At 43.2% G+C, this 22,993-nt stretch overlaps 1 protein-coding gene across 3 annotated transcripts in view; it reads right to left on the reverse strand.

Moving 5' to 3' along the window:
• Window positions 1-21,769, reverse strand: part of LOC121551033 (microtubule-associated serine/threonine-protein kinase 1-like) — a 68,218-nt gene extending 46,449 nt beyond the window's left edge. For 2 of the 3 annotated variants that reach the window (XM_045212385.1, XM_045212383.1), the window contains exons 1-2: window positions 20,869-21,769; window positions 10,668-10,699 (exon numbers count right to left, since the gene is read on the reverse strand). In XM_045212385.1, the coding sequence (XP_045068320.1) occupies window positions 10,668-10,699; window positions 20,869-20,907 (71 nt within the window). In that variant the 5' untranslated portion in view covers window positions 20,908-21,769. The remainder of the gene's footprint in view (window positions 1-10,667; window positions 10,700-20,868) is intronic. The other variant, XM_045212384.1, reaches the window with a different exon arrangement.
• Window positions 21,770-22,993: the final 1,224 nt, after the last annotated feature.

Below are 22,993 nucleotides of genomic sequence, written 5' to 3' on the forward strand. Positions count from 1 at the left end.
TGTCTGGCTGCGAAACAGTTAATTCAGCCTAAAAAACATAGCTGATATGGCTGACTTGCTTAAACAAATGTGGTTTCTACTGACAATTGAGATGTACAAACTATGGCATAAGGGGACGACAAGTGGATAAGAGGCCATCCGTAATTTCGATTAAGACATTAATGAGCGAGCTAGGACGGACGTAGTCAACATAACTATTTGTTCAGCACTTTTGAAATGTACAGCGTCAGAATTCAGAACATGGGCCGTTCTTACAGTATTCTCCCTGTACACCAAGTCAGAATCGTAGGATAAATAAAGGGGTCATATAAGCAGACAATGAAAGCTCTTACAATATTCGATGATGACATTTTTCTAAAACAGGTTATAGGCTACATGTGCACCACTATGTCAGAACAAATGGCTAAATTATGAGGGGAAAAGGGACCAAATTATTAGGGTGAGGCACATGGGCTAATAACAGCTTACTACACAACATACACTTAGTATTACTTTCTTAGCTACAGTATACATATCTCCCTGGCATACTACATAATTTATGCAGCAGCATACAATACATTTTTGGACTCACCTTGTTGTGCTGTGCTCACTTGAACAGGAAGGTGGCGCGGCGGTCCTTCGTGGGCAAATTTTGTCATCAAAATCTTGCATTCTCTGGATTTATGGTGCTTTCAAGACAACTGAAAACTCGAGAGAAAAAACAAAGTCGAATCATGACGTCAGTGATCTTCATGTCGGAGCTCTAGAATTCTGAGTTGGATGACCGTTCAAAACGTATTTTCCCGGTTGGAGCTTGTTTTTTTCCCGAGTTCCCAGTTGTCTTGAATGCACTGAAGTCTGAGATTTCCCAGTTCCGAGTTTCCAGTTGTTTTTAAACATGGCAGAAGTCATGCTGGATTGACAGCATGGCCAATGTATTCAACCTTTTCTGGCCCATCGTGTTAAATGTTTATCCTTTTAAGCTTGGAAAAGATACGCTTAAACCCAGACCACACACCCACTCCACTGAATAGCAGGCTAGTGATTGCTTTGCAACGCTTGTAGTTAGCCACTGATTCCTTCCAAACCACTCATTGTTGAATTTGCGATATCCAACTTGTTGTATAATGTTTATGTCCAATGAACACCGATACGTAAAACGTATGTTTTATCTATAATTTCTCTTCATAATTTCTCTTAATGTGACAAGGATTGAAAAGTATTTGCCAGTAGATTGTCGACTTGATTCATGATGATGACTGCTAGCTTGCTAGCTAAGATTTTGAAAGTATGATGTTGACATGATCAGTCCAATCAAAGCTACGGTAGATATAACGTGATTTGACGCCATTTTATCTGTGGCCAATGACCTTGAGCGTTCTTGGATGGGCACTTTTAATGTAACTCTATGGCAGCACCCAGGGGGCTTGAATTTTCAAGCTCTATCCATAGATTTTAAGGTGAGGTAGTGTCCCCATGAGTGACAGAACACTGAGCCAATCACGGCGCAACTAGAAAACATTACCAACCCCTACGCTCCGTATTTTCTGCTGGCTGCCCCACTACCACAGAAAGCCCTGAGCTAGGCTGAAACACCTGTATTTTGGAGCTGCCTTACTCAAGTAAGCAAAAAAGAGACCATGTTTGTATGCGGCTTTATTAACTCAATGTTGTTGTTGTTGTTGTTTTTTACATTGTTTGCAAACTGATATGTGACACCTATTAATGCTAAAGTAACAGATTATATATCTATTTTTTTTGCTAAACAGGTGGGGCTCAAAACTGCTGACAAAATTTATGGATAGTAGAATATAATTTAGTCTGTCAAACAGGTAGGCCTACCTCTTATTTCTTGAATTTAGCCATGGAGCAGGGTTTCCCACACTCGGTCCTGCCCCCTCGTGCACGGTTTGGTTTTGCCCTAGCACTACACAGCTGATTCAAATAATCAAAGCTTGATGATGAGCTGGTTATTTGAATCAGCTGTGTAGTGCTAGGGCAAAAAACAAAACGTGCACCTGATTTTGGGAAACCCTGTTCTGATTGGCCAGTGAGGGTCCAAGCCTCGACACACCCACAACTGGTTTATTCATCAAAACCCAGCCACTTGTGTGCTACCGCCAGCACTGCACCGATCATTTTTGGCTGTGAAAATAGCAAACATATTTCTGGCACACCCCCGAATCTAAAGGTCTATCGCCAGCACTTAGATTTACCATTGCAATAGGTTTGTTAATCGAGTACAAATTACATGACCCTCCCCTGGACCAAAAAAATAACAACTAAACCCTCCCCCTGACTGAAATTGTAAAAGCATGACCCTCCCCAATTTGCCTCCAGGTAACAATTGTGTAAATTTCGACCACTCCCTAAACAATTCAACTTTGGCAAAGGGTAAAGTCTACAAAACTTAGTCCACTCTGTTCATAACAGAGTGGACTAGAAAACTTTCTGGGAACAGAAAACTGTATTGAGTTTTCATCTATGAGAAAATGTGCAGAATATCGGCCAAAATCCATCTTGCTCTATCTTCTCCCACTGCCGGCCACTGGGCTTCCTCTCATTAACCATATTTGCTGTGAGTGGAAGTTCCAACCAGATGCTTCAGATTTATACATCCGGTGAAACATCTAGCTCATTGTTCTATCTGTGATAGTACTGTATAGGCTACACTATGTGACCACAATCGATGATATACCAAGCAAAGCAAACCAGGGTAGAGGGAAAAACATTACAGTGAAAAAGAGTGTGCCTTGCCTAGTCCTCTATCCTGACACTCAACACCTAAACCCCTCTAGAGCCATCAAGAATCTTCTCAGTCAATCCAAAGTCACACATTCCTTCCATCTCCCAGCATCCTCTCCTCCTCCTGACCTCCATGGGCTGGGACAAAGTCGCCAGCGTCAGCACATCACAGCAACCCAATCTGGACAGACACCCGAGGAGAGGCGATGCCACCCCAGCCTGGCAAACTGTCTACGCTACTGCTGAAATACTGCTACTGAAATTGATATATGGAGCTGAGAGTTCCTAGAACCACACATAGAGATAAAGATCCTAAAATGTACAGTATATTTTATATATGAGGGAACCTTTGTCCCAGCCTACTGTATGTCTACACTTTATATACAGATGATGGATGTGGCTTGATTGTCCCTGAGAGTTTAAACACTGACAGATGTTGAAATGGACGTGGCAGCCCTCAAGCAGAGCTCTGGCTAACACAGCTTTGTCACATCTGCACTGGACCACATAAGGATGCTGTGTGTTGAATGTCAAATTGTGTGGCCTAATTTAATTACCGCCACCAGATAAGTCAAACAGAGCCTAGTCACCTTCTACTGACCCTCTTACAGCTGTCTGAGACACAAGCTACAGATACTGGTACAAGATGCCCTGAGGCACAGATCTAGGATCAGCTCGCCTTCCCCAGATCCTTATAACTGTTAAAAACAAAAACAAACGTTTTAAGTGAGAAGTAGGTGTGATGGAAATTTGAATGTTGGTGCATTTCTATTTACCAATTTCTATGTTCTACGTTTGTGCATTTCTTATAAAGCAATTTCTGTGTTCATGCAAGTGACTGACTGAACAAATCCTCACTATCAGTATCTGCAGTATCGGCCGTGATTGGGAGTCCCATAGGGCGGCTCACAATTGGCCAGGGTAGGCCGTCATTGTAAATAAGAATTTGTTCTTAACTGACTTAAATAAAGGTTAAATATATATATTTTTTAATTGGCAGTACGCCCAGACCTTGTTTTGACAACTAAAGATATCTCGGTTTCAAGGTCTATCCTTAAAGAGAAGAAGCCTCATGAGGTATTGGTCTGTCACATGTTATGAACCAGTATTGGTCGGTCACATGAATGGAACAAAACGGTAATGATTAATTAATTATGCTAAATCATGCAAATATAACTTGTCTGTGTATAGCCGTATATAAGACAACTGCTGGGACTGCCCCAGCAGAGCTTCTGACAGACGTTCACTATGGTGCATTAAGTTTGTTGGAACCTCTCCAGCGCGCTGACAATAAACAATGATTCATTAAAGATTGACTTTGAGTGTCCCTGTGTAAGAATTTCCATGACATAGGCATTGGTCTGAAGCCGAAAAAGAAAGGAAATTCATGAGCTCCACAATTCCTACTCCACCCATGCTCTACCAAGGGGTCAAAATTTGACACTATTTAAATGGACAGTTTGGTGATGACATGAATGTTTTGTTGTTGTTCATTCACTCAGTACTGATTGAACATTTATTTATCTTGCTTGGTTAAAAAAAATAGTCTAAAACGGTTGATGTGTTGAAAACAGTCACATAGGTAACCAAGTTAGCAAACATGGCTTTTTCTTTTGACTGTGCAAAGGTTGAAAATGATTTTGGTGTAGTTTAACCTGGGTGCACCCGCACACCCCTGCCTACTCTTTACTTGGATGGCGACTTTAGATTTTCGGGAATACAACTTGACTTGTGTTAATCAGTCAGCGCAAATGTTGATTATAATAAACTTTTTTTTTTTGCATTGACAGAGGAGGGAGCGTACTGAATCAATACATAAGGTAAGGGCTGTAACGTTAGCTAGCTATATTGCTAAGCAAGCCAGGTTGACTAGTGTATGGAGTAACGTTAGCTGATGTTAACGTTAGATGAGCAACTCCCATTGCATGTATTATACATTAGCAGCGTGGCAGTTTCCTAAGGTTTGGTGTTGACTATGAAATTTACTTAGCTAGCTAGCTGTGCTTTGTGGAAGAATATGGGAGATATTGTCAACATTCAGCTGTGCCGGTGCACGATCTGTCCATACAGCTAATGTTAAAGCCTTGTTGGCTTGTAGATAGCTAGCTAGCTAACATTACTGGCTAACATTAGTTGACTAGCTAACTGGCAATAGCAGCCAAGGACGTTCGCTATCTTATTTGTGCTTATTTGTTTGTGCTCTGATTACACACAAGTGTCAAGGCCAACAGTTTACACAGATGACTTCAGCCATGTGAAAAACCTTCCATCGCAAAATATAGCTAGCTTCCTTTGCTTGTAGCTTGCCTCTCATCCGACTTGTGTCAGCTAACTACTAACACAACCCAAGTGCTTTGGTCTGGTTTTAGAACTCTTGAGATTCGGCTGAAAAGATGTTAGCGTTGTCAGAAATGCAACAAAAAGGTAGCACATCGTTGGTTCTTAATGGACAGAAATGAGCACATGAGATTGACAAATTATACATTTAATCAAAACTGTTGACTCATTGACATTGGTGTCATATTGGCTTAGATATGATGGTAGGGAGATTTGAATTTAACATTGAGCTTTAACCAATGCCATAATATTGTGGGGGCTATCGCCAGTTAAGAGAAATCACAACTGACCATAGATCAGTGTCTAGGGCAGTGGTATTCAAACTTTTTCAGCGAAGACCACATTTTTTTCACCAAGAGTTTCTGGGTACCCCAACGACACAACCTTAAAATCGGTAAATTTAGATTTAATTCAATTCATTGCATTTTCATCTCCAATAAAAAAAGAAACCAATAAATACATTTATTCAATAAATTAACAATTTTCTAATTATCTTTCTCAAAAACGTTTGTATATTGTACCATACAATAATCTTTACTCTTATTTTTTATAACGACCCCAACTTTGAATAACACTGGTCTAGAGGCTTACTTCAAAGCGTCTCAGAGACAAAACATTAGCTTCTTGTTATTGTCTTTGACAAACAAAGATCCCTTATTTTGTCATAAACATAGAGGCTGACAGAGGAACAGCAGACAGTGTCAAGAGTGGCATTCTTCAGATTCAGTATTGAGGGTGTAGACTTTTCCTGGAACTGAAGTCAGGCTCCGACGGGACTAGAGAGGATCAAAGAAAATAAAAGCCCCATTACTCCACAGAATTGATTTTTACTCTAAGAGAGGAGTAATGCTACCACCAAAGGTACTGCTATTGAATCCAAACATTCCCTGAGAGACAGGAGAGCACTCAGAAGAAGGACAGATTCTTTGGTCTGGCCCAGGTATCTTGACACCCCACTTACCTCCTCCGATGTGTGATATGTGTGGTATTGGTTAAAGGAAGATTCAGCGAAATGACATTGCCACGAGCAGCACCGGCGATACATTGAGATAAATGAGATGCAAGACTTCGCTCTCACAGTCACACACAGTATCTGCGTATGTACACGGGTTCGCTTCACACTGTGTACAACGTGGTAGCCAGGGCACCAAAACAGTAGAGAAGTTGAGCCTTGCGCTTCAATGCTCTTAGTTGTTGTGGAAATTGACCCACTACGCTCTTTACTTTCTGCATCTACGTCATATCACTGAGTCTACCTTTAAGTACTGTGTAATAGTGGTCTGATGGCCTTGTTTGTTTGTAAGGGTTAAGGTGTGGCCATGAGAGAGAGGTGTGTGTAGGTGTGTGTGTGTGTGTGTGTCTGTGTGTGTGTGTGTGTGTGTGTGTGTGTGTGTGTGTGTGTGTTTTAGGGAGGGGTTGGGGATGGAGCAGTGTTGTTTTCGCTCTGATCTTTTTTGTGATGAGGTACACCTGAGCCCAGCACCTGAGGGACATACACCGTCTGATTATCAACACTCATTATCCCTAATTTATCTCTCCTTCCCTCCTTATCTACTTTACCTCACTCCTTCCATCCTGAACACAAACACCCAACCACTACATCTGTATTTAGCTCACACACACATGGAAACACACACCCCCCCCACATAAAAAGAGGAGAGACACGTGTGCTTGACTACAGCTGAATGGACACTCATCCCAGGACGTTCTCTTGCTCACTAGCTCTCTTTCTCTCTGTCATCCTCTCTTTCATGTTTAATCTGTAAAGAGGTGGATACAGACAGAAAGAAAGAGGGAGAGAGAAAGAGAGAGGGAGTAAGAGAGGCCTGTGCTTGTCTTCACTGCTCACGTAACCCCAGTGTGATGGTCCCTAATGGAGGCTGAGATAGAGATATTACCCCTGGGCCCTGTGCTCTTACTCAATCACTCCCTGTCTCTCCCGCTCTCATGTTCTCTACCCCTCTCTTTTTCCCTCACTCTCTCTCCTACACTTGCTAAGCCACTTTGACTTGAGGATGTGACTGGAAGATAATGTAGTGTCCTCAGTGTGATAATGGCATGTCCATTCAAAACAAACAGGGAATGACGGTGATGAACCTACTGCAGCAGAGCACCAGCTAACTTAAAATGGCAACACAGGCTGATAGATCTATTGCAATGCAGTGTAATGAGAAGATAGACATTTGTTTGAAAGTAATTATATAGGGGCACTATGAGATGATTGAACACACAAATTCATATGAAACTACTACCATCAGCCTTCTTGTAAATCAGCATGCTGACTAAGACGAGAATGTTCTGTCTGGTGGGTGTTTATGTGTGTTGGTGTGTGCGTTAAAACTGCAGTAATAACAGGCCAGAGGAGACAGCCTAATTCCTGGCCAATCAGCAGGAGAGAATGAAGTAATTGGGAGTCGGAGGGACTGGGGCACAGTAGGAGAACTTCTCTGAGAAAAAAGCCAAATGATCTTGATCATGGCTAGAACTAACCGTTTTATAATATTCTATGTGTCAGAGAGCTACGTATGCCCTTACAGTCATTGCTCAACAAATAGTTTATCTCAACATCACTGAGACAAACTGATTCAAACAGAGTCATGGATGTAATCAAACAGTCACCTTTCATTTGAGTCACTGATTAGTAAAGACTATATTAAGCCTCAAATAAGCCTCATTTGATGAGTATGAGGGTTTGTCAATGCCAATGCTACAGTCTTGTCTTAACTGGTACATAGAAGCTGTCAGTAGAACCACTGACACAGCAATCTTCATAAACACTACTCTGAGCCACTCGACAGGCTCACTCAGCAGAACTGGGCAGAAATACAAAACCAGATGGACACACACACGCCTGCACCCACTCACACACACACACACACTCGGTGACCTTACAAGCACATTTTACATTTACATTTTAGTCATTTAGCAGACGCTCTTGTCCAGAGCGACTTACAGTTAGTGAGTGCATACATTTTTCATACTGGCCCCCCGTGGGAAACGAACCCACAACCATGGCGTTGCAAGCGCCATGCTCTACCAACTGAGCTACAGGGGACCGAGTGTGTGTGTGTGTGAGTGGGTGCAGGCGTGTGTGTGTCCATCTGGTTTTGTATTTCTGCCCAGCACAAACACATCAGTCACACTGTCAATGCTAACCACCTCCTAATGTACACTTAGCTGCTACACAAACACAGAGAGGGAGTGAAACACAGATAGATGAGGTGATGGAGGGAGGGATAAGAGAAGGATAAGAAGGGAGGACAGGGAACAACATCACGTATTACAAAGACAGAATCCCCCCACCCCTCAGGACACACAGACCTATTTAACAGTGCCCTTTGTTTTATATTGTACCTTTTGGTGCGTCGGAACATGTTGCTTGCGTAGTGAGGGTAGCTTAGCGTAATGCTAAGCAACGAGAGCAGTTGAGAACTGAGAGAGAGTCAGGCAGCAGGGTCCCTTGAAAATGTCATCGCAACACTTCCTCAACCTTTAGATGTGCACCGGTGTCTGAGTGATGTGGCGGTGGACAAACGACAGTAAAGGAGAGTGAGGGAGAGCGAGAGGGAGGGAGGGAGGGAGGGAGGGAGGGAGGGAGGGGTTGAGGCTGAGGCTGAGGCTGTCTTTGATTTTAGATAGGAACAAAAAAGCAGACAGGGAATTGTAAGGGCCATGGCAAGGGAAGGGGTTACCAAGAAAAACTTCCAAAAGGACTCATTTGAGCCAGAAAGGAGGGGTGGTGGTGGGGGCAATGTCATGTCTCACTGTGTGTGTGTGTGTGTGTGTGTGTGTGTGTGTGTGTGTGTGTGTGTGTGTGTGTGTGTGTGTGTGTGTGTGTGTGTGTGTGTGTGTGTGTGTGTGTGTGTGTGTGTGTGTGTGTGTGTGTGTGTGTGTGTGCGTGTGTGTGCGCGTGTGTGTGCGTGCTTGAGAGGTAAATCTGTCTGAAAAGCTTTTTACTGGAGGCTACTGTAAATATGAATGAGAGAAAAGAGAGCAAGGGAAGAAGGGATGATGAATTCATTATTCCAGGGAGGAGGAGAAGATAGTCCAGAGCTTGTTAATTGAAGCTGATGCTAGGAGGTGGTAGAGGTGTGTGTGTTTATCTACAATATGTGTGTATACAATTGGATGTGTCCTACATAACAAAAAACTGATATTTTAGGTTAGATATGAACATATCCATTTCATAATTCATCCAAGCAAATGTAAAACCAAAACAGTGCTGATAAATACAAGCCTGCTGAGAACAATAGAGGAGACAGCCCTTCCAGATGAATAGATCAAGGCAGTAGATTAATGTGAGGCCTACTCCAGTGAGCATATCTATAATGGATGATATGGATGATACTGGTCTAGGGAGGCCTAAAATGGGAACCAGACTGAGACAGAATGAACCCAGATGGTACATCTCTGGAGGAGAGCATAGAGTTGATGACAAAATGGGGGACAAAATGAAAGCTGAATACAACTGTGAGTGGAAAATAGAGGAGATGACCAGTGGTCACCGAGGTCAGAGGTCAGCACGGTCCCCAGGTTCATTTCCTGGTTTATTTCCATGGGGTGTGGTGTGGGTGATATGGGCATGGGGAACAGACGGGTTACAGAGAGAGGCAGAGAGAGGGACTGGATGGAAGTAGGGAGAAGAGACTACACAGAGAGACTGCTTGGGTCTGTGTTCTGTATGCTGTGATTATAAACACACACAAGTGTGCGCGCGCACACACACACACACACAAAGTCACAATGATAGGATGATGAAAGCTCCATCTACCACATTATTAACATATTATAACATTTAATTAACACAATAAATCATGTCAGCCATATCTTTGTCCTGCTGACACAGACCATAACACAAGCCATATGACTCCTGAACAGCTAATCATGGCTACCTGGACTATTTGCATTGTCGTCGTCAAACCCCCCCTCCCTCCCCCTCCCCCACACCACCCCACCCCCGCTGCTGCTACTCTCTGTTTATTATCTATGCATAGTCACTTTACCTCTACCCACATGTACATATTACCTCAATTCACTGTAAGGTCTACACCTGTATTCGGCACATGTGGCAAATAAAATTTGATTTGATTTGATTTGGAGCTGTTTCCCTACCACACACAAGCTAGGACATGAGAAAAGGAGGGTGAGAGAGAGAGAGAGAGAGAGAGAGAGAGAGAGAGAGAGAGAGAGAGAGAGAGAGAGAGAGAGAGAGAGAGAGAGAGAGAGAGAGAAAGACAGAGAGACATTGTGAGGGAGAGACGGAGTTAGAGAGAGACAGACAAAGAAAGAGGAGGAACTGTTTCAGCACCATGGACAGCGATCAGACTCAGAGCGCTGTCTACCCAGACAGACTGCAGGATTGCCTCCTCCATTCATTCTAATTCCCTTCTAAGTACCTCTAGACAGAGTATCCTCAACCCCTCAATAGGGTGTTGAAATGCTAATCATGTCTCAAAAGGGATTCAACACGGATTAAATCTTCCAACCAGGACAGTAGAGCCCTCGGCTGATAAAATAGTTGTTGTTTCCAAACACCCACTTCCCCTGGCTTGGGGTGTGTTCCATATAGAGTGCCCAGTTGGCTAGGAGGGAGGGACTGTACTAACCTGCTGTTCTTGCGGGGCAGTGGCAGATCCTTCTGGAAGAAAGGTAGAAAAAGAGAGGACAACAGAGATCAGGGACTGGTAACATTAAAGGGATTCACAGGTTACGAGGTGGTTAAAAGCAGAGAAACAGATTCCCTGTACGTCACCTCACCACATTAGTACATAAGCTTAGCAATGGAATGTTATGATATGACACCTCCCTTCAGTCCACTTGGACCTCGCCTCTGCTATAAAGACTCTCATTCTTATTATATACTGTACATGCTATTCTGTGTGTCTTTGTTTGTGAATTCCCTTGAGGGAGAGATACCAGGAAACAGCAGAACAGAGAGGATGGGTAAGTCCATTATGTGCTTGTATATGTGAGTGTGTGCTTCAATAAGCAGTGCTTTGAAGTGGACCAACGCTCTCTCTGAAGTGGACCAACGCTCTCTCTCTCTCTCTCTCTCTCTCGCTCTCTCTCTCTGTCTCTGTGTTCCCCGAGCAGAGCAGAACAGTGTGTCCATCCTCCTATCTCTCCCCTTGGTCCCAGATGGACCCAGAACACTGGGCTGGAACAGCAGCAAACGCTGTGTACCCTGAATGAAAAGCGGATTGAGAAGTGCCAGATCCTACGCCAGCCCAGCCTGGCTCTTTGAAATGCTTCACACTGAGGCACTGGTTTAGTTTCCCTGGCACAGTTTTCAAACGCAAGCGTTTTAGCATTTGTGGCACAAATCCCATTCAAGTCATGGTACTGATATTAGCATTTTTCACGCATCATGTTCAAATCATCTGTAAGTGACTTTGTTGAGCTTCACAATCAATTTTAGATACTTTCGGAGGAGTTGGTGCGCGAAAAATGCTAATATTGGTACCATGACTTGAATGGGATTTGTGCCCCAAATGCTAAAACATTAGCATTTGAAAACAATGCCAGGAAAATAAAACTAATGCATGGATTGCTGTCATATCTTGTCTATAGACTGCTTTCGGGGTAAGGAAACCAATGTGTCATTTTGTAATTTGGGTGAACTATCCCTTTAAGCTCTGTGGTGGCTAGAGCTTCAGCCTCCACCTGAGCCTGATTCTGCCTCTGTCTGTGTCCCTGACTGCTTACTTCTTACACACACACATTTGCCCACACACATTCACTGCAGCAGACTCCCACTCTCTCCAGACATACATGTAGAACATGAAAGAGACAGAGAAATTGCAAATGGACCAAGTGGTAATGCAAAATAAATTGGGGGAAAGAGGGGCCAAGAGAGAAGGCCAAGAAGAGGTGAATAGAGAGATAATTGAGAGAAACGCGGATCCAGAAAGTCCAAACGCTCACAGGCATCATTTTGGTGACTAACACTGAGCCCGTTTCCCAGGTGTGTGTTGTGTAGAGCACTAATTAATGCATTAGCCACTCCACATCCACTCCTGTCAAATAGGGGTGACTCAGTCAAGATTCCATTAGCATTGATTGACAGGCAACCAGTGACAATCAATACAATATTAGGTTAATCTTGAGCTAAAGTGTACATTTGTTTGTGAGTGTGTGTGTGCTTACATGTATACTATAAGCTATTAGGGCTGGGAATTTCCAGGTACTACGATATTATCACAATACTTAGGAGCCGATACAATTTGTATTGCGATTGTCATGATTCTATATATATTGCGATTTGGTGTTCCAAACATATTGCTCACTATATGTCTGCTGCAGAGAGAATGAGAAAATGAGTTTTGATCAGTCATGGAAATAAAACTTCTGAAAACATGTTGGCTCACTATTTAAAAGGAAGATGGAGAACAAGCTATAGGATGAAAAATACCAGAGGTTTGGTGCAGGTACAGCAGACTAGCTCTACCTACAATTATTTTTATTATTTTTTATTATTACAAATCAATACTTAATATCATCCAAAAAGAATGTTGCGATATCTAACTGTATCGATTTTTTCCCCATCACTATAGACTATAGACTGTATAATGTGTGTGATCCTCTTAATAAGGTTCTCCCTCTTGAACAACTAGAGAAACCCTCTCCACAGTGTGTGCTTGTCTAGAGGAATGTCTTTGTATCCAAGGGACAAACCTCCCACATAGCAGAATACCTTCAACATTCAGTTACCTTGAAGTGTCAAACAGAACACTCCACAGATTTAGTCTTACCCCATAGAGAGCTGGTAAAAGCTAGGAATGCTTGGGAGAGAAGGCAGTAGGGCCTTGATTGATGAGTGAATATGAAAGAAACCATTTTGGATCAACAGAGAAGTAACCTCACCATTGTAAAGTCAGATTCTCACATGAGTTTTACACCCAGCACAAACCGAAGGTTATCGATAGTTGTTGGTGTATATTAAGCTCCTCTCATGGGTTTACGTGTAGACACAAATCCCTCTTTACAAGGACGACCGAATATTCAACCTATTGATTCCTCCTCACTCGTCCTCCATTGATCAGACTAATTGACCCTGAGCCATCAGAGCTCTGTACAACATGACTTGAAAGGGTGGATGGAGGGAAGACAGTGCAGAGAGACTAGTGATGGGGGAGGGTGTATGAACATATCTCAGACACCACATCATAAAGCTGGCTTATACCCGTCATATTGTACATACCAGTAAATCACTTTATAATTGCCACTTTAAGGGCTGTTGCATAGATCCATATTGAGTCTATGCCTGTACTGAAATGCACTTTCAATAGATACTCTGCATTGCTCATACTTTTTCATCCAGGACTAAACAAAGTCAATGTAACCTCTCACAACATGATTATGAAGAGAATATCTAGTTCGCTTTGACACACAAGGAGCGGAGATATTTTTTTGCTACAAGTGCAGACTAGTAAGAAAGAATGAAGAGAAAACCTTCAGAATTTAGAGGTCTAAAACCAAAGGAACAAAGCAGGATGCACTACGCCGACTACGGCATTGAATCAAAATGAGTCTGCTCATTGTCTGATGTCCTCAGTAGGGCCCTTAACTGCTGTGGCATGTCTGAGGCATGTCTAGACAACAAAGATAACAATGTGGTGCATAATTTGAGCCAGTTTGCTACCTCAGGAAAATAATCCAGCAGCAACAGGAAATGTGACTTATTGTGTCGATTATAATTAATGGAAATGTTTGTCGGGGTTGATACATTTTACACAAGGCAAAATCAACTCTGACATTTCTAAGTGTAAATTACAAACTTCAGAGGCCTTTTTAAACTTCAAATACACTACAAGTTTTAAATGGAATCAGCACCATGCACAGGGCTCTACCTTGGAGGAAGTTATCAGCACCATGGACAGGGCTCTACCTTGGAGGAAGGAATCAGCACCATGGACAGGGCTCTACCTTGGAGGCAGTTATCAGCACCATGGACAGGGCTCTACCTTGGAGGAAGGAATCAGCACCATGGACAGGGCTCTACCTTGGTGGAAGGATTCAGCACCATGGACAGGGCTCTACCTTGGAGGAAGTGTTCAGCACCCTGGACAGGGCTCTACCTTGGAGGCAGTTATCAGCACCATGGACAGGGCCCTACCTTGGAGGAAGTTATCAGCACCATGGACAGAGCTCTACCTTGGAGGAAGTTATTAGCACCATGGACAGGGCTCTACCTTGGAGGAAGGAATCTGCACCATTGACAGATGGTAGATAAATTAATATGTCTTACACAGGCAGTTTACCATTGGAAAAGATGGTCAAGGTTCCTGTCTGTGTAAATTGGCGTTCCCTCTCTCGCAAGAGCATACTTTTCTGTGTGAGACCAATGGCTATGGGCCACTTATTGTCGGTTCCCTGCTCTCCCCACCCGCCCCGCTCCCAAACAATTTGCCAGTGAGATGCTTCTGTGGCACCCCCTCCGCGAGACGGGGGCAATAAGTAGACCAGAGTGAGGGAGTGGGGTGTCTCGCTTTCACTACCGTCTCTGGTCCTTCCTTGGAGGAAGGGATCAGAACCATGGACCGGAGATACTTAGGAGGAGGTCACTCCACAGAGCCAACTCAGTAGTGGGATATAGAAGAGATATAGTAAAGGGATTCAGAGAAGTGTATAGGTTCAAAAAGACCAAATGAGATCAGGAGAGGAGATTAGCTGCTCTAGAGCCAACATATCCTATTAACTCAATCTACCCTACGAACAACATGATTTTAATTGTTGAACCAATATTCTAATGCTCTCTCACTTTGTCAAGGCCAGATTGGGAGAAACTCATGTCCCACTGAAATCTAGACTTAATCAATGGCCAGCCATTGTGTCATTTTGTTCCTCTGTCGGCCATTGACTCAGTCAATCCAGGAAGCTGACACTAATGAAAGGGATTGTAATTGAGTTTCCGCTCTCCGAGTGTTAAACACACTAAAAGCACAGCCTGGCTGACGGTGGAGGTTGGTGCTCTGAATCTGATGGATCTGGAGCGGAATGACGACAGATGGCGCTCTGTCACAACGATAATGTTCCCACTGACTGATCACAGATTTGAAAGCAAAACAATTATACTCTATATTTACCCCATCTCTCTGACGAGGATGACTGCTCTTCCAGAAGGTTCTGCACTGTGGGTTGAGGAGTGGGCTCCTATAGAGTCTAAATGGTCCCTCTGAGTCGCATCCACATTGGGATGTTTGTGACAAAATGACAAAACGTATGTCAAATGTCTATGAATATTCAAATAGACTGCATTGTCCTGTGATTGCTGTGGTTGGCAGCATTACAAATATAGTTCAGGTTCATGTTTGTATTGCCTGATTGTAAGCTGTGTACAGTACAGTATACTATGCTGTGGCCCAGGGGGGAGGTTGAACTCCCAGTTAGGAGTCCGTGTTCCACCGGATGCTCCACAACATGCTTGTGTATTCAGCCCAGAGCAGAAAGTGCTGCGCTGATGACCGTTTCAACACGAGATGGTGCGTCTCAAGGGGTTTTATCCTTTCAATAAGAATTCCTAATTAATAGAATACAAGTGATTGTGATGTATGATGAGATGTCACTAATGCGGAAAGAGGTATCAGCTCTAGAATTATGGAAACACCTCAATATCAGGCCTTAACAAGGAGTTCGACATAAAACAGTTTTTATAGTTCCAAAATGTCTGAATTATTGTGTGCTTTTTAAAATCCTAACTGAATATACACTACCGGTCAACACCTACTCATTCAACGATTTTTCTTTATCTTTACTATTTTCTACAGGTTTTTCAACCACTCCACAAATTTCTTGTTAACAAACTATAGTTTTGGCAAGTCAGTTAGGACATCTACTTTGTGCATGACACAAGTAACTTTTCCAACAATTGTTTACAGACAGATTATTTCAATTATAATTCACTGTATCACAATTCCAGTGAGTCAGAAGTTTACATACCCTAAGTTGACTGTGCCTTTAAACAGCTTGGAAAATTCCAGAAAATGATGTCATGGCTTTAGAAGCTTCTGATAGGCTATTGACATCATTTGAGTCAATTGGAGGTGTACCTGTGGATGTATTTCAAGGCCTACCTTCAAACTCAGTACCTCTTTGCTAGACATCATGGGAAATTCAAAAGAAATCAGCCAAGACCTCAGAAAGAAATGTGTAGACCTCCACAAGTCTGGTTCATCCTTGGGAGCAATTTCCAAACACCTGAAGGCACCATGTTCATCTGTACAAACAATAGTACGCAAGTATAAACACCATGGGACCACGCAGCCGGCATACCGCTCAGGAAGGAGATGTGTTCTGTCTCCTAGAGATGAATGTACTTTGGTGTGAAAAGTGCAAATCAATCCCAGAACAACAGCAAATTACCTTGTGAAGATGCTGGAGTAAACAAGTACAAAAGTATCTATATCCACAGTAAAACAAGTCCTATATCGACATAACCTGAAAGGCCGCTCAGCAAGGAAGAAGCCACTGCTCCAAAACCGGCATAAAAAAGACAGACTACGGTTTGCAACTGCACATGGGGACAAAGATCGTACTTTTTGGTGTAACATGTACACTGATGTAACAAAAATAGAACTGTTTGGCCATAATGACCATCGTTATGCTTGGAGGAAAAAGGGCGAGCTTGCAAGCCGAAGAACACCATCCCAACTGTGAAGCATGGGGGTGGCCGCATCATGCTGTGGGGGTGCTTTGCTGCTGGAGGGACTGGTGCATTTCACAAAATAGATGGCATCATGAGGAAGGAAAATTATGTGGATATATTGAAGCAACATCAAGACATCAGTCAGGAAGTTAAAGCTTGGTCACAAATGGGTCTTCCAAATGGACAATGACCCCAAGCATACTTCCAAAGTTGTGGCAAAATGGCTTAAGGACAACAAAGTCAAGGTATTGGAGTGGCCATCACAAAGCCCTGACCTCAATCCTATAGAACATTTGTGGGCAGAACTGAAAAAGTGTGTGCGAGCAAGGAGGCCTACAAACCTGACTCAGTTACACAAGCTCTGTCAGGAGGAATGGGCCAAAATTCACCCAACCTATTGTGGGAAGCTTGTGGAAGGCTACCTGAAACATTTGACCCAAGTTAAACAATTTAAAGGCAATGCTACCAAATACTAATTGAGTGTATGTAAACGTCTGACCCACTGGGAATGTGATGAAAGAAATAAAAGCTGAAATAAAACAACCATTGTAAAGTGGTTATCCCACTGGCTATAGGGTGAACGCACCAATTTGTGAGTCGCTCTGGCTAAGAGCGTCTGCTAAATGACGTTAATGTGCCCTTGAGCAAGGCACTTAACCCTAATTGCTCCTGTAAGTCGCTCTGGATAAGAGCGTCTGCTAAATGACTAAAATGTAAAAATGTAAATATTCTGACATTTCACATTCTTAAAATAAAATGGTGATCCTAACTGACCTAAGACAGGGAATTTTTACTAGGATTAAATGTCAGGAATTGTGAAAAACTGAGTTTAAATATATTTGGTTAAGGTGTATGTAAACTTCCGACTTCAACTGTAGGTGTTCTAAAACTTTTGACCGGTAGTGTATATATATACAGTGCCTTCGGAAAGTATTCAGACCCCTTGACTTTTTCCACATTTTGGTAGGTTACAGCCTTATTCTAAAATTGTATTCATAAGTATTCAGACCCTTTACTCAGTACTTTGTTGAAGCACCTTTGGCAGCGAGTACAGCCTTGAGTCTTCTTGGGTATGATGCTACAAGCTTGGCACACCTGTATTTGGGGAGTTTCTCCCAGATCCTCTCAAGCTCTGTCAGGTTGGATGGGGCGTGTTGCTGCACAGCTATTTTCAGGTCTCTCCAGAGATGTTCGATTAGGTTTGGGCTCTGTAAGTCTGGGCTCTGGCTGGGCCACTCAAGGACATTCAGAGACTTGTCCCGAAGCCACTCCTGCATTGTCTTGGCGTGTGCTTAGGGTCGTTGTCCTGTTGGAAGGTGAACCTTCACCCCAGTCTGAGGTCCTGAGAGCTCTGGAGCAGGTTTTCATCAAGGATCTCCCTGTACTTTGCTCCGTTCATCTTTCCCTCAATCCTGACTAGTCTCCCAGTCCCTGTCGCTGAAAAACATCCCCAGAGAATGATTCTGCCACCACCATGCTTCACCATAGGGATGGTGCCAGGTTTCCTCCAGACGTGACGCTTGGCATTCAGGCCAAGGAGTTCAATCTTGGTTTCTTCAGACGAGAGAATCTTGTTTCTCATGGTCTGAGAGTCTTTAGGTGCCTTTAGGCAACTGTGTTCTTGGGGACCTTCAATGCTGCAGAAATGTCTTTGTAGCCTTCCCCAGATCTGTGCCTCGACACAATCAGTTGGACTCCAATCAAGTTGTAGAAACATCTCAAGGATGATCAATGGAAACAGGATACACCTGAGCTCAATTTCGAGTCTCATAGCAAAGGGTCTGAATACTTAGAGTATGTAAATAAGGTATTTCTGTTTTCTATTTGTAATACATTTACAAACTTTCTAAAAACCTGTTTTTGCCTTGTCATTATGGGGTATTGTGTGTAGATTGCTGAGGATTTTTTAAAATTTAAATCCATTTTAGAATAAGGCTGTAACAAAATGTGGAAAGAATCAAGGGGTCTGAATACTTTCCGAAGGCACTGTATATATATATATATATATATATATATATATATATATATATATATATATTACTGTAAATATTGATCACATTCCTTTTGTATGGTCATATATTTTGATACATTGAATGTTGATATTGTATAAATTTTTACCTCCTGTTTCAGGAAGTGATGTCACTGAGTACTGCCCATATATATAGGACCTTCCACCCTAACCTGGGATATGGATGCCTGATGAAGACCTAAGGATCGAAACGTTGTTATAAAAATCACATGGGAGCATGAGCAGCAGTGTGCAGCGTTTTTTTTTTTTTTTTCAATAATTCAGCTACAACTCCAGCACCTGGATGTGTGTATGTTCTTCAGCTTTTGCACAACACCTCAATATCAGCAATATGGTGCTACTTTAATTATCTTCCTCCAGACCACTTCCTGGCAGTAATCTCTGTGAGGCTCTCTGTTAATGAGACGGGCTTGCTAAGACTCCCACCAGCCAGCCAGGAGGATCAGACAGAGGCAGGCAGAGAGTAATGCTACCGCCGGACCCTGCCATGTTTCCCCTGAGATATGAGAAACAACAGCACTAGAAATGGTCGTCTGATGTCATGCCCTTCAGCTCCTCCTGTCTGAGCTGGAGGAGAAATGGCCCTGACTGTAATTACTTAGTACTGGATGGGCTCCCTGCCCACAGCTACACCGCCACTGGCCCCATCATTTCGTGGACACACAAAGGACAATGGTGAGAAAGTGAGTCTGGGGGCTGAGACGGGAACTAGACAGGGGCCTGCTCATCACCTCAGTCAGTGTCAGTGATTGGCTTACCTTCCCAAATGTGTGTGTGGAGGCTGGAGGGATAGTGTCTGGAGCGGATACAAAGATGTTTGTTTCATGTTAGTCATGTTGAAGCAGTGCATCATGGGGCTGACCCTTGACCTGCTCTCTGTGGGAGTGGGGTGTGTCACCATATGGCGCAGAGAGATGCGCCAGAAGGGGGATTTTAAACAGACACTAACGGTTGTGAGAGTGTGTGTTGACTGGGATGATGAGACTCCAGAGAGATGCGCCAGAAGGGGGATTTTAAACAGACACTAACGGTTGTGAGAGTGTGTGTTGACTGGGATGATGAGACTCCAGAGAGATGAGCTGTTGGATGGTCATCCAGACACTATCCATCCCCATAAACACACAGAAGCACACTGGCACACACACACATCTTCTTTATGCACATTCATGACTCATGCTTGTTGTTGAGACAAGATGTCACCCGATGTCACTAGTTTGCTTTGCCTTATGTTTTATTTCACACACATGCCTACACAAACACACACATCCACTGTTTGTTTGCTGTTGTGTTTGCCAGTGTCTTCTGTCTGTGTTGTCCATTTTGTCTTACATTGCCTTTTGCCAGGCCGTCATTGCAATTAATAATTTGTTCTTAATTGAATTGCCTGGTTAAATAAAGGTTAAATAAAAAATAAAATACTGTGAAGTCAAGCATATGTGCACAGACACAGACCACACACACACACACACACATACACTGGAATTGAGAGTGTTGACAATGCCATGAGGTGGATTTTCCCACCACAGTAAAGAAACTGTGTAATGGTCAACCCCAGTCTCTCCATCCCCAGCTGTCTATCCCTCCCTCCTCTTCATCACTATACTTCCCAGCCCTAACGAGGCCCTAAGGCACTCTGCTTGCCTGCCTGGCTGGCTGGCTGACCGCTCAGCTCAGTTCACTTGACTGAATCACGCTCCAAGGGGGAGGGGTGACCCGTACTTAACCAGGCTACTTCATAATGGATGAACACGTCGGCTTCAGTAATATGAACATGTCATATCAATATGCATGGCGGTACATTTTCATTATGGAGCTATTACCTTGAGTGGCATTATAGACATAGAGTCGCCAAGTATCTTTTAAATATGACCTCTGCTGAGATACATTAACTAAAGATTTCTGCAGCTGAGCATATTAAGTCGTAAATGCATAACACAGTTGTTATAACACATGCTCTAAAAAGGATGTCGTGTATGGGTAGTTGGTTATTAACATATTAGCCAAAATATTGTATTTAACATAATCTCAAAATCATTGGCACATTCTGTACGATTTCTATTGACATGAGTGTAGCCTACATAGAACTAACTGTCAAATGAGAGATACTATCAAACACATTACGCCCGAACCTCACCTGCAGCCTCCGACGCCGAATTATCCCCGAGTCATCCATTGCGTAATAAGGCGCAGTCGGATGGGGATTTCCCCAAAACAGCCCCCTGACCCTTCACTTGCTTCGGTTTCAACCCAAACAACTCTGCGGCATCCACTGGCTGTCCGGTTCTCACTCAAATAACACAGCCGAGACCGCGGCGCTGCTCACTTTGAGCCAAAGCGCGTGCAGTGTCACGTTGAGGAACCGCTTGAAAACCACCAAATGCTAAGATGTCCCGTAGCATCTGAAACAAGCAGGGTCTTCGGGCTTTTACGTCTCTAAAATAAAGTTATTCCGCTGTAGCCTATAGGTTTATTAAATGTTTAAGTCAATGATTCATAATTGCCCCATGTTGATAGTCGACTGTCACCTTCACTTCTTCAGGTTGTTTTTAGAGCATCTTTGTGCACCACCAACATTTCTTTAGAGACTTCACTTGCAATATAGTCTACTGCACCAATTCTTTGGCGGTCTACTGCACCAATTCTTTGGCGGTATCTAAAATAAGTTACACCTACAGCATTACATGTTCACAATATACCAGAATGTTTATTTCGCGGTTGATGCTGCTTGAGCAACGGTGCGAGACGTGCAAACCTGCTTCCTCGAGCTCAGTCAGTCCAGTTGACATTGCCGCTGATTCGCCCAGGAATCTATCCACTTCTTTGGACTCCCAAGGCATTAACAGTCCATGACATAACAAAACACATCGTCCTTCCGCTCAATCTTAAAAAATTCGAGAGAATGTTTTTCTCCCTGGCTGCATTCCGCAGTCCATTCATTATTCTACCTTCACTTCCTTTGATAACGGACGACAATAACGCGATATCTGTAACTCTTCGGTGCCCGGGATTCCCTCTCGCCCCTCCTCCACGCGCAATCAGCAACTGGGCCAGTGTGATGAACTAAGCAAGCCCTCTTCTCTCGCCACTGGCAAATGGGGTGTGGGGGGTGTTTTCTGAATAATGAGATAAGTAGGCTAATATGGGGTGAACTACAACATTGTTGGGCAATGATGAGAACCGCATGCGTGTGGAGGCCAAGTGCCTTGGCTTTTAAATAGTTTTACTTCTCGCCATTGCATTGACATTCTTTTTTTTACCAGCACTACAATCAAAATGTTGTACATTGTATATGACATATATATTTGTCCTTTTGCAATTTCTCTTCATAGTGTATGTTGGTCTCAAAAGCTCATATCAGGAGACCTTGCAAATGGAATCCAGTAAGTCTACTAACCTGATGGTGATCAAGCATGCGCGATCAGCTTTATCATGCATGACATATCCAGGATTTAACCCCCCTAGGGATGACCGATCATTCCTGGCCCATATCCAATATCTTTATGTCCTGGAGTTTGATGAAATAGGCCTATGTGTAGCAAACAGGTTAGATCTCAAACAGTTGTCATCCACTTGTTGCATAATAAATTACCATGAACGATTAGAGGGCAGGGAGCTGAAACTTTTGAATGTCTCGCTCCATCAGAAAAAGGCTTGAGTATAGAGAATGTTTTACTCGTGGTTTGGTGCCCTCAACATTTGTGAACAAACTGAAACAGACAGTCAGACAGTGCATGACCTGAGTGAAAAGAAGGAGAACAAACAGTGGCTGGTGTTTGCTCTTGGACAGTTGGCCATTGGACAGATCTACAGATCTACTATAATGAGTTCCTCTCATCATATTTGTTTGCCTGTGATGATGATGATGGACAGATGGGTTGCCCTTTGGCAGAGAGGGGTTGCGTAATGCTTTGCAGTCGAGGATTAGGACTTTCACACTGTTTTTATGTAACATATGGTCGGTCCGAGTGCATGGCCCATGCAATGATGACCTCATCCTCAGCCCGGACACAGTCAGCCCACAGAGCAACACTGCAGCACACACACATAGTCCAGCTAGACCATCCAGTCCAAAAATATACTGTAACCAATTTAAATGTATTCAACAGATTACTACTCCACTTGAATTAGTACATTGTGCTCATAATGCACAAATCATGGAAAAAGCTGCAGTAAGCAGGCTTTGATTCATTTGATTAAATAGCCCCCATCAGGGCTTTCTGGCTGGCTGGCTGGCACACTTTCCTAATGCTGATGGCTGC

This window comes from Coregonus clupeaformis, unplaced genomic scaffold (genome assembly GCF_020615455.1).
Source record: "Coregonus clupeaformis isolate EN_2021a unplaced genomic scaffold, ASM2061545v1 scaf0010, whole genome shotgun sequence".
Taxonomy (NCBI): Eukaryota; Metazoa; Chordata; class Actinopteri; order Salmoniformes; family Salmonidae; genus Coregonus; species Coregonus clupeaformis.